This window comes from Mustelus asterias, chromosome 29 (assembly GCF_964213995.1).
Source record: "Mustelus asterias chromosome 29, sMusAst1.hap1.1, whole genome shotgun sequence".
NCBI lineage: Eukaryota > Metazoa > Chordata > Chondrichthyes > Carcharhiniformes > Triakidae > Mustelus > Mustelus asterias.
Window position 1 is genome coordinate 18,209,201 of NC_135829.1, and position 12,484 is coordinate 18,221,684.

The 12,484-nt window shown below is 43.2% G+C and overlaps 1 protein-coding gene across 1 annotated transcript in view; it reads left to right on the forward strand.

The window, feature by feature from the left end:
- fbn1 (fibrillin 1) overlaps positions 1-12,484 on the forward strand; it is a 413,386-nt gene that overhangs the window by 294,695 nt on the left and 106,207 nt on the right. Inside the window, exon 31 of the mRNA XM_078200149.1 lies at positions 137-262. Coding sequence (XP_078056275.1) covers positions 137-262 — 126 coding nt within the window. The remainder of the gene's footprint in view (positions 1-136; positions 263-12,484) is intronic.

Consider the following 12,484-nt stretch of genomic DNA (forward strand, 5'->3'; position numbering starts at 1 on the left):
TATAAGCGCTGTCAAAAACTATTCAATATTTAGAAAAGCATCGTTCAAGAGCTATATAGAACCTATTTAAACAGTTAACAATTGCACTATGCTGATGCTATGGATACTGTAATTTATTTTTAACTTTGCTCCACAGATGTCAATGAATGTGAACTTAATCCAAACATATGTCTCAGTGGCACCTGTGAGAACACTAAAGGATCGTTCATTTGTCATTGCGAACTGGGCTATTCTGTGAAAAAAGGAACAACTGGTTGTACAGGTAAACAAATCTCCCATTTAGTCGCACAGCACATTCTCCATTTAAATTTGGCATTTAAATGTATAATTGTTGCAGAAAACACTCCAATGCCAACATTCATTTGTACAGTTTCAAAAATAATCATTAAAAAATGTCTTCTATTCTCTGGATCAATGTCAAGTGGGAGAGTCCTGTGTGCCCATGGCTCCTTCTCCTGCTTCTGCCACCATGTCACTTGGGTTCAAAATCGTCATACCATCTACAGTCTATTAGTCTTATCTTCAGGAACCATTTGTAGTCCCAGCAGTGACCACTGAATCCCCCATTTCAGGTGTTTCATACATTCTATATCATACTTTATCAAAGAACAATTATGATACAGTACAACAAAAATTATATATAAAAATATATCAACACAATGTGTCATTGCTGTTGCCTATGAAAAAGTCAGAGCAACTTTAAAGTTATGTTACAGTTTGCGTGACCTATATAATTCATCAGAGCCTGTTCTCGAGTTAATAAAAGGTCAGAGCATGGTGCCAAAATGTAAAAGTTTTTGGTGATTTCTTTCATAAAGCTCCTTCCCAGTGAAGTTGCATAATAATTAAAGTTTTTTTTAAAAATTCATTCACAATGGGGATAAATTAATTTTCATAAAATGTTATTAGTATTCACTTGCCTCATTAATTTGATGGGGTTAAGTAATTTTACCAGGATCAGTTGTAATCTATAAAACTTTGAAGAGGGAATATTTTAAAAATCTGTCAGGAATTCACCCATGTTTTATCAGCCAGAAATGCTAAATGTATCTTTCCACTCATGAGGCAATTAGGACTTATATTAAATGTCACTGCTTTCAGGAGTTATTAAAGTGCTTTCTGTTGATTTACCCTTGATTTGGCTTCATGATGAATGAAATCTCGGTGTCATTTGGGCTGAATGTTATCTTTTGATCAGTCGGATGTTTGACTCACGTGGACTCGAAGCATCATTGTTCAGATAGAGTGATAAAGCTACACTATATATTCTCTGTGCAATATAGAGTGAATGACAGATTGAGGCCACTAGCCTATTGTGCTCAGACTTATTGTGAAGGATTTAATGGCCACGATTTTCTGGCTGTGACCTGTCCGGCGCAGGATGTGTTGGAGCGGGGCCGGAAAATCACAGGTGAGCAGTTCAGCGCATTCTGCACCAGCGCCAAACCTCATTAATATCTTCCCACCCACCACTCCTATAAGACAGAGAGATCTTGGGGTCCATATCCACAGATCTCTAAGGTTGCCACTCAAGTGGATAGAGCTGTGAAGAAGGCCTATAGTGTGTTAGCTTTTATTAACAGGGGGTTGGAGTTTAAGAGCCGTGGGGTTATGCTGCAACTGTACAGGGCCTTGGTGAGACCACATTTGGAATATTGTGTGCAGTTCTGGTCACCTCACTACAAGAAGGATGTGGAAGTGCTGGAAAGAGTGCAGAGGAGATTTACCAGGATGCTGCCTGGTTTGGAGGGTAGGTCTTATGAGGAAAGGTTGAGGGAGCTAGGGCTGTTCTCTCTGGAGCGGAGGAGGCTGAGGGGAGACTTAATAGAGGTTTATAAAATGATGAAGGGGATAGATAGAGTGAATGTTCAAAGACTATTTCCTCGGGTGGATGGAGCTATTACAAGGGGGCATAACTATAGGGTTCGTGGTGGGAGATATAGGAAGGATATCAGAGGTAGGTTCTTTACGCAGAGAGTGGTTGGGGTGTGGAATGGACTGCCTGCAGTGATAGTGGAGTCAGACACTTTAGGAACATTTAAGCGGTTATTGGATAGGCACATGGAGCACATCAGGATGATAGGGAGTGGGATAGGTTGATCTTGGTTTCAGATAAAGCTCGGCACAACATCGTGGGCCGAAGGGTCTGTTCTGTGCTGTACTGTTCTATGTTTTATGTTCTATCCTTCCTTAGATATGGGGCCCAAAACTGCTCACAATACTCCAAATGGGGTCTGACCAGACCAGAGTTGAACTCCCACCCACCTGACGAAGGGACAGCCTGTTCCAAAAGCTTGTGGCTTTTGCTACCAAATAAACCTGTTGGACTTTAACCTGGTGTTGTTAAACTTCTTTCTTGTATTCTAGCCCTCTCGACATGAATGCTTTCATTGCATTTGCCTTCCTAACTGAATCTGCACATTAACCTTAAGAGAATCTTGAACAATGACTCCCAAATCCCTTTGTGCTTCTGCTTTCCTAAGCACTTCCCCATTTAGAAAATAGTCAATGCCTCCATTCCTCCTTCCAAAGTGCGTGACCTCACACTTTTCCACATTGTATTCCATCTACCACTTCTTTGCCCACTCTCCTAGTCTATCCAAGTCCTTCTGCAGCCCTCCTGCTTCCTCAATACTACCTTTCCCTCTACATATCTTTGTATCATCTGCAAACTTAGCAACAGTGCCTTCAGTTTCTTCCTCCAAATCGTTAATGTATATTGTGAAAAGTTGTGGTCCCCACACCGACCTCTGAGGCACACCACTTGTCACCAGCTGCCATCCTGAAAGAGACCCCTTTATCCCCACTCTCTGCCTTCTGCCAGTAATGATGTGGAAATGCCAGCGTTGGACTGGGGTAAACACAGTAAGGAGTCTAACAACACCTGGTGTTGTTAGACTCCTTTCTGCCAGTAAGCCAATCCTCTATTGTGGACGTAATCTGGTTCATAGAGTCATAAAGGTTTACAGCATGGAAACAGGCCCTTCGGCCCTATTTGTTCCATGCCGCCCTTTTTTTTAAACCACTAAGCTTGTCCCAATTTCCTACGTTTGACCCATATCCCTCTATACTCATCTTATCCATGTAACTATCTAAGTGCTTTTTAAAAGACAAAATTGTACCCGCTTTAAAAGGGTGGGGACCAGATCAGCATATTTAAATGGGCATTTAAATATGATGAGTCCATTCGAAACCCCGGATTTTTCCTGCTCCCAGGATTTTCCGACACTCGGGCACAGCGGTAGCCCGGCGAAAATCACTACCAGTCTCCACAAACGGATACCAGGCATGATAGCCATGCTGGGGGGAGGGGTGGGGGGCATTGAAGTCCCCAGTGGTTGAGGACATGGTTGGGCATTGCTCATCTGGGAGCGCCAATCTGGCAATGCCAGGTAGATGCTGCCAGGGTATTGGGCATAATGCCATGGGGGCTGGTGAATGAGGGTAGTGAAACCTTAGGGAGTTGGAGCCTGAGTGGGCTAGGCCATAAGGGATATGGATCCTGAGGCGGGGGGGGGGTGGCATGGGGAACTGTGTCATGAAGGGAGACCCATTGGAAGGGCCCCAATGCTCTGAGGCTGGCAATCTGTGTTGGGGAGGGAAGTGGTAAACATCACTTCAATGAGGGGAGAGGGGTGCCCGATGTCTGTGTGGGGAGGGAGGCCCTCGATTTCAATTTGAGATCACTGTGAAGCCAGGCTTACTGGCATGTTTAGGCCCCACCCTCTCAGAACCAGTGCACCACTCTCCCAAAAAAATGATTAAGGATGCGATCCTACCGGCCATTCACGCCACGCTCTCACTGCAGTGAAGTCGGAGAATTTGGCATCCAGCCAAATCTCCGTTCACTGCAGCTGGATAGGAAAATCCTGCCAGCGTGAACGGCTGTAGCATTCCAGCCAAAATTGGGAAAATTGCGATCTGATTCATGCCAGACATGCCAGTTTTCTCGTCCAAAATTACATTTAGTCACTTTTTGGAAAAATTCTACCCAATAACTATGGTTCTGCAGAGATTATCAGAACACTTAGTAGAACTTTATTCTCAATTTTGCTTTGTGCAGTCAGGCTGAGGCCACCTTGATTTGGCAGCTATTTTATAAGTGTGATCTTCTTGGATACGACTTAAAAAAATTTACCTTGGGTAAATTCCATAGATATATATGAAGCGCAATTTCAGTAAGATGTGCAATAGAATAAAAAGTCCACACTAGCCACTGTACCCATAAATTGTGCTGCTAATTTCTAGCTAATAAACAGCTATCCACATTTACTTATCATAAATGAAAAATGTAACTGCCATCATTTTGTAACTCTGTAAATACAGGCAATTATTGACCAATAGTTGCAAAAATATATAATTGGCTGCTGCCAATTTCTCTTATGACAATGTATTACAATGAATTCCCACTCACCTGAAGAAGGGGCTTAGAGCCTCGAAAGCTTGTGTGGCTTTTGCTACCAAATAAACCTGTTGGACTTTAACCTGGTGTTGTTAAACTTCTTAATGTATTACTTGGCATGACTTATTTCATGAAAGGATTTGCCTGAAGTTTCTGTCATTCTGGTAACCACTTCCGTTTGTCATGCTCCTGAACATTTTGATACAACTTTTTTCTGACCAAAAAGTTGAGTTTTTTCCAAAGAAATGCCCTATTTTCACTATGGGTAATCTTGGCCAACTAAATGAAGTTTAACTGCATATAATCAGCACTGTTAGTATCTGGCCTCTTATATTCTCAATGGATATTACTTTCTCCCATTTAAACACTGTACTCAGTGAGAACAAAGTCCAAAGATGTGCAGGTTAGGTGGATTAGCCATGCAAAATTGCCCCTTAGTGTCCCAAGATGTGTAGATTAGGGGGATTAGTAGGGTAAATACTTGAGGTTACGGGGATAGGGCCTGGAAAATATGTTCTGTTGGAGAGTTGGTGCAGTCTCGATGGGCTGAATGTCCTCCTTCTCCACTGTAGAGATTTGCTATAGCTTTCTGACTTATGCTGCAAGACCTCCTACTAAGCACATGAATGTGGAAGTACCACATGAGTGAGAGTGCAATGTTTTTCCTTCATTGTGTAACGGTAGAATTTGGTGTAATGACAATAGTTCTTCAAAGAATAGATATAAATGTGTGGGGTTATAGGGGTAGGGTGGGGGAGAGGGCCTGGCTAAGATACTCTGTCAGAGAATCGATGCAGACTTGATGGGCCAATTGGCCTCTTTCTGCATTGTTGCGATTCTTGGATTCTATGAACGCAAAAAATTTCCAGTGTGACTGCTTCTATGTCATAAAAGATAGGCTCATTTGCTGCGCAAGTCCATCTGTTAATTGACTCAGTATACCCAATGAAAATTTGAATTAGTATCCACTTGGATTAAGCAGCAATAGATATAAATGTAGCAGTGGACTTTTGTGAGTGTTTAATGGATATATGCACTGTGCAATTCTGTTGAACCATGTTGACTATGGTCACATGGTTGAGCCTTTGCCTCTGACAAGTTAAAACAAGTGATCTCAGTCAGAGCAGGAATAGTCTGCATAGATGAATTCAGTTCCCCAAGTTTCTGCCGCCTTTTTACTATCCATCAACTCCTCTCTGAAGTATATCTATGTAGATATTGGATGAAACCACTTTCAGTGTGGCTGTTATATTGCACAATCATGTTCAACAATGTCTTTCATTTATATAGTACCTTTAGACTCCATGCAAGCATTATCTGATAAAATTTGACAACAGGACACACACACATGCTGGGAGAGAAAACCAAATCTTGGTGAATTTTAAGGGGTCTATTAAAGGAGAGAGATGGAAAAGTTTAGGTGGGGAATTCCAGAGCTTAAGGCCTACATAGCTGAAGGCACGGCCACCAAGGTGGTTCAAAAGAAATCAGTGAAGCACAGGATGCCAGCATTGAAGGGCTGGAGGATGCCAAGTGCACGTCAAACAAGCGATTGTTTGGTTACCAATTAAGAGTATCTGCTAGTATGGTCTTAATGGAATTTCAGTCTAGTATGACTCAATGCATTCAGCAGAAGTGGGGCGAAAATCACTTAAAAGTTGAAAGTAGCCAAATATCTTACAAAATTCTGTAGATGGAATTAAAATCAGTCACTCTCATGGCTGAGTAAGTCTTTGAGTCAGTAATTAAGATAAATAAGTGGGGAGTTTGGTCCTTGATCTGTTAGCTAACCTCAGGATGACGGCGATTGGGAGGGTCAAAGCTATGGAGGGATTGAAAACAAGGATGAGAATTTTAAAACTGAGACGTTTCTTGGCCAGAAGTCAATGCAGGTCAACAAGCACAGTAGTAATGGTGCCCTATTAAGCCAGCACCTCACTGTCACCTGATGACTCCAGGTGACCCAGAGATGCACAGTATCCACGAAGGATCATCCAGACTCGAAAGATTGGCTCTATTCTCTCTCTACAGATGCTGTCAAACCTGCTGAGATTATCCAGCATTTTCTGTTAAAGTAAACACAGTCCCTTGTCTGCCCTGAGGGCCTCCATAATCAACACCTGTGAAGGGACACTTGGTAACTCGACCAGGCAAGTGGTTCAACCAGGAGATCTAGAGCTGACAAGCCACAGACTCAATGCTTTTCTGAATCTGAAACAGCTGAGAGCAAGAAAGCAGCTCCACAGATGGCTGAAATCTGATATCTAGTGAAAAACCCACAACCTAAAAATCAGCTGATGGGTGGAAAAAGCGCAGGAGATCCAACAGTTAGTTGACAACTATGACGCGCTAGGCTTTTTTATCGAAACCACCTACAGTTCAAGCACCCGAGACTCCACCCTACTGTTGACCAAGAACGCAGAGATGCTCATCAAGAACAGAAAGGCAGTCTGCCTGCTGGAAGGAGCACCTCAAAGACTTCCTTAACAGAGACTCTGTCTTCAACGCGAGTGTCCTCAACTCCATTCCACAGCATGCTACTCACCATCATCTCAGCACAAGGTAGAAAACACCATCTGCCAGCTGAAGAACAACAAGGCATCAGGAGCCAAAGCACTAAAACATGTCAGAGAATCACTATTGGCACAAATATGTGACCTCATTTCCCTTATCTGGAAGGAAGAGGACCTGCCCAAGGGTTTTCCAAGATGCTGTAATTGTGACCATCTTCAAGAAAGTTGACAAGTTCGACTGCAGTAACTACAAAGGGATTTCCCTGCTGTCAGCCACAAGGAAGGTCATGGCAAGCATGCTCCTTAATCACCTTGTGGCTGAAGAGCTCCTCCCAAAATTGCAATACAGATTCCATCCATGAAAAGGCATAACGGACATGATCTTCAAAATGTGGCAACTACAAGAGAAATGCAGAGAACGACACCAAACTTCATACATGACATCACAAAGGCCTTTGACACTGTCAACCGTGAGAGATGGTGGAACATTCTTCTCCATTTCAGCTGCCCCTAAAAGTTTGTCACCATCTTCCCTCCACCTGCTCCACGATGACATGCAAGCCATGATCCTGACCAATGGATCCACCGCAGACCCAATTCATGTTCACACTGGGGTCAGAAAAAGGCTGTGTTGTAAACCTAATTCACATTCGGACAAGCAATGTTGTGTAAGTGTATCGATGCCCTTCTTGATCTTCCATGCTGCAATGCTCTCATCGCACCCTCAACAAGCTCCCAGCTAGAATGGAGCTAAACTACAGAATAAATGGGAATCTGTTCAACCTCTGCTGCTTGCAGGCCAGATACAAGGTGTGCCCCCCACCCCCCCCAACGTCAGTTATCAAAATCCACTTTGAGGCCTTGGTCAATGTGGACCACTTTCCATACCTACTGTCAACTAGGGCAGATATTGTTGATGAAATCTGACGCTGCCTTCAGTGTGCCAGCGCAGCCTTTGGTCACTTGAGGAAAATAGTGTTTGAAGACCAGGTCTTTAGATCTGGCACCAAACTATTGCTCTGAACTACATCCTCCTTTATTGCTCAGAGACATGGACTATGTATTACAGGCACCTCAAAACCCTGGAGAAATATCACCAGCGTTGCCTCCCCAAGATCCTGAAAATATTAGCAGGCTAGGCGCACCAATGACAGTGTTGTCACTCAGGCCAACGTTCCCATCATCAAAGCATTGATCACACGCTATCAGCTCCACTGCGTGGGCCATATTGTCCGCATGCCTGGCATGAGACTCCCAAACAAGCATTCTACTCAGAGCTTCAACACAGCAAGCAAGCCCCAGGAGGGCCGAGGAAACACCACAAGAACACCCTCAAAGCCTCCTTGAAAGAGTGCAACATCCCTACCAACACCTGAGAGTCTCTAGCCAAAGACCACCTAAGTGGAGGAAAAACATTTGGGAAGGAGCTGAACTCCTCAAGTTTCATCGCCAAGAGCAAGCTGAAGCCAAGCGCCGACAACAAAAGGAGTGCATGGCAGCCTGTGCTCCCCAATCACCTGCTCCTCCAACTATAATCTGCCCCACCTATGACAGAGACTATGGCTAACCTGAGAACTCATTTTAGTGTTTGGGCAAGGAAATGGCAGATGGAGTTCAATTCTGATAAATGCGAAGTGATGCATTTTGGTGGGAATAATGTAAGGAGGAGCTACACGATAAATGGAAGAACCATAAAGGGTGTAGAGACGCAGAGGGACCTGGGTGTGCAAGTCCACAGATCTTTGAAGGTGACGTCACAGGTGGAGAAGGTGGTGAAGAAGGCATATGGCATGCTTGCCTTTATAGGACGGGGCATAGAGTATAAGAGTTGGGGTCTGATGTTGCAGATGTATAGAACGTTGGTTCGGCCGCATTTGGAATACTGCGTCCAGTTCTGGTCGCCACACTACCAGAAGGACGTGGAGGCTTTGGAGAGAGTACAGAGGAGGTTTACCAGGATGTTGCCTGGTATGGAGGGGCTTGGTTATGAGGAGAGATTGGGGAAACTGGGGTTGTTCTCCTTGGAAAGACGGAGGATGAGGGGAGACTTAATAGAGGTGTATAAAATTATGAAAGGCATAGATAGGGTGAACGGTGGGAAGCTTTTCCCCAGGTCGGTGGTGACGTTCACGAGGGGTCATAGGTTCAAGGTGAAGGGGAGGTTTAACACAGATATCAGAAGGACATATTTCACACAGAGGGTCGTGGGGGCCTGGAATGTGTTGCCGGGCAAGGTGGTGGAGGCGGACACACTGGGAACGTTTAAGACTTATCTAGACAGCTATATGAACGGAGTGGGAATGGAGGGATACAAAAGAGTGGTCTAGTTTGGACCAGGGAGCGGCGCGGGCTAATTGTTCCTTGTTTCTCGTGGAAGTGGAAATGACTAGGGTTGGGAAGCATTTTCCGATCAGGGCCATTGTGATCTCCTGGACTCGTTTCGATCGCCTCAGGGGGTCGGAGAGGAATTTCCCAGATTTTTTTTTCCCCATATTGGCCCTGGGGTTTTTCACTCTGGGTTTTCGCCTCTCCCTGGAGATCACATGGTCTGGAATGGGGGGGTGGGGGTGAGTTAATAGGTTGTAATGAACAAAGCATCGTAGCTGTGGGGGACAGCTCGGTGGATAGGATATTAGGATGTAGATAGGCTGGAAAATTGGGCGGGGATCCTGGATTCAGGATTAAATCCTGGACCGGGGAGCGGCGCGGGCTTGGAGGGCCGAAGGGCCTGTTCCTGTGCTGTATTGTTCTTTGTTCTTTGTTGTGTGTTAACAAGTCATCCTCAACTGTGAGGGACTGCCTAAGAGAGAGAGAGAAGAAATGGCAGCAGAATTTTAAATGACCTCAAGTTTACAGATGGTCGAATGTGGGAGGCCAGCCAGGAGAGCATGGGAGCAGTCAAGTCTAAAAAGTAACAAGGTCATGGATAAGGGTTATGGTAGCAAATGATTTGAGGCAGTGGTGAAGTTTGGCGATGTTACAGAGTGGAAATAAGTGATCTTAACTATGGTGCAGATGCATGGTTGGAAACCCATATCTGCATCAAATATGACACCAAGGTAACAAACAGCATTAGTCAGCTGCCAGGGAAAGGAATGGAGTTGATGTATAAGGAAAAGAGTTTGCAGTGGGAGTATATATAAGTAGGGCTGCACTTGCTTGTTTCCATTCTTATCAATCCAATTGTAGCTGGAGAATCACTTGAAATGGTTTCTCCTCCCTCTCCTGTCTGCCAAAAATCTATCTTTGGCTCCTGCCTATTTCTTATCTATACTCAAATTCTCAATGACAAAGGGTGGCACAGTGGTTAGCACTATTACCTCACAGCACCATGGACCCAGGTTCGATTCCTGGCTTGGGTCTCTGTGTGGAGTATGCACATTCTCTCCGTGTCTGCGTGGGTTTCCTCCCATAGTCCAAAGATATGCGGATTAGGTGGATTGGCCAAGCTGGATGGTCTCTTCTGTAGGTATTCTACGATTCTATGAACTTGTAAATGTAATGCTGTGGTTTTGGACGATGTAATTGAGAATTTGAGTATAGATAAGAAATAGGCAGGAGCCAAGGATAGATTTTTGGCAGACAAGAGAGGGAGGAGAAACCATTGCAGGTGATTCTCCAGCTATGATTGGATAGATAAGAATGGAAACAATCAAGTGCAACCCTACTCAGCTGGATAATAGTGGCAGTTCTTTGGAGGGGTGGTGTGGTCAACCATGTCTAAGGCTCCAGACTGTTTGAGAAGGACAAGGAGGGAACACACACACCTTTGTCATAGTAATATAGGATCTACTCTAGTGATTTTTGATAAATGCCATTTTCAGTACTGTGGCAAAATCTAATAGGAGGGATTCAAACATGAAGTTCCAGAAAAGATCAACTCAGATTTGGGAAGTGGTAACCTATTCAAGGGCTTTGGAGAGGAAAGGAAAGTTGGAGATGGCATGGTATTTTGCGAAGACTGGATTTGAATGTTTTCTGACAAGAGATGTTATGACAACAAATTTGAAGAAGGGAAGAACAGTACTTGATGAGAGAGAACTGTTGACAATTTCCTCTAACATAGGAACTTTGAAGGAAAGTTGGGTGGTCAGTATTTTAGTAGGAGTAGGTTCGAGGGAGCAGGAGATGGGTCTTATGGACAAAATAAGCTTGTAGAGCAAACATGGGGAGATAGGCAAGATACTAGCAAAGATAAAAGGTGAGTTTGACCTTGTCACTTAGGAGAAGGGAAGGAAGTGACAGAGGCAGCTGAACAGATAGTTTAATCCTTAGTCACAAATAATTCCATGAGCTCCTTGTAGGAAGCAAGAGGGCAGAAGTTGGGTAGAGAAATTGATAATCACTGGTTTTGCAATAGAGAAAAGAAGTCAGGAGTTTTCTTTGCAATCCAGAATGATCCTACGATGGGGATATAAAAATGATAGTAATAATAAAATGGAAATGAATGTTATACTCTAGATAATCAGTTGGAGACTGAAGAAACCAAAGCCTGTCTTTGCGTGGGATAGATTTATGCTCAGGGTGAAACATTACAGCTACAGATCTCCTTACTTCACTCAGTCTCAATGTAGGTGTCAGTACCTCTGTATGTACTTAAGTAACTATCCAATCAATGCCCTCCACCTGTACGTATTTAACCTCAATTAATACAATTAATATTGAATACAAATAGAGTATTTTCCAAAGAGACGGAGGAAAAGTTTCTGAAGATTTTTATGCACTCTGATAAAGACAGCCACTTTGCAGTTTCTGTGTTCTGACACTTCTTGTTGTGCAATCTGCCTTTGTAGCATTTAAAATGCTTACAAATGTATATCTTCTGACTAAAGAATGGTCTGATCAGAGTTGGGATCTGTACAAAGCTGCCAGAAGCAATACTCTGTTGTGAACAAATAAGATGAATAATTCTGGAGAGTTAAATTAGATTGTGTTACTTACCCTCTCTATTAATAAAAAAATGGCTTTATTTCCAATTGAAAACTGGCAAAACTCAAGTAAGAGAAACAGGATTGGAGAACAGTAGGTCTGGAACTCCAGCTCATGAGTACCTACTAGAGAATCAGAAACATTTAAGCATTTAATGAGTATTTGGTTATTGAGGCCTGCTGTTCAGTATTTGTTGCAATATTGCATAGTTTTTTATGGAGTAAATCCACCAATCCTGAACTCCCAACAAGGAAGTACACTCAAAGGGATTGTTAATTGGAGATTAGGCAAGTATCATAGGTTCTCCCATCTGCATTCATCAAGTACAACACCTCACTAAGAGCATGTTCTTTCTTATGACTTGAGCAGCACTAACATACACTTATTCACATTTCAATATTGTACATGCAAGTTATATCAGTCCTAGTACATCTTAATTTTAGCAGTAAACAAAATATCAATTCAAAGAATTTCTGGGTGCTTCTAGACTATTCAAATCCCAGGTACTTCATTGGAGAAAATTAAATGCAGACATACTTTCTTTCAGAACTTATTTGTGCTACATTTTTGTTGCATGCTGTGTTTATTTAGTCGTAAGTATGGCACAGTAATAAACTTGAGTGACTCATTGAATAAGTAT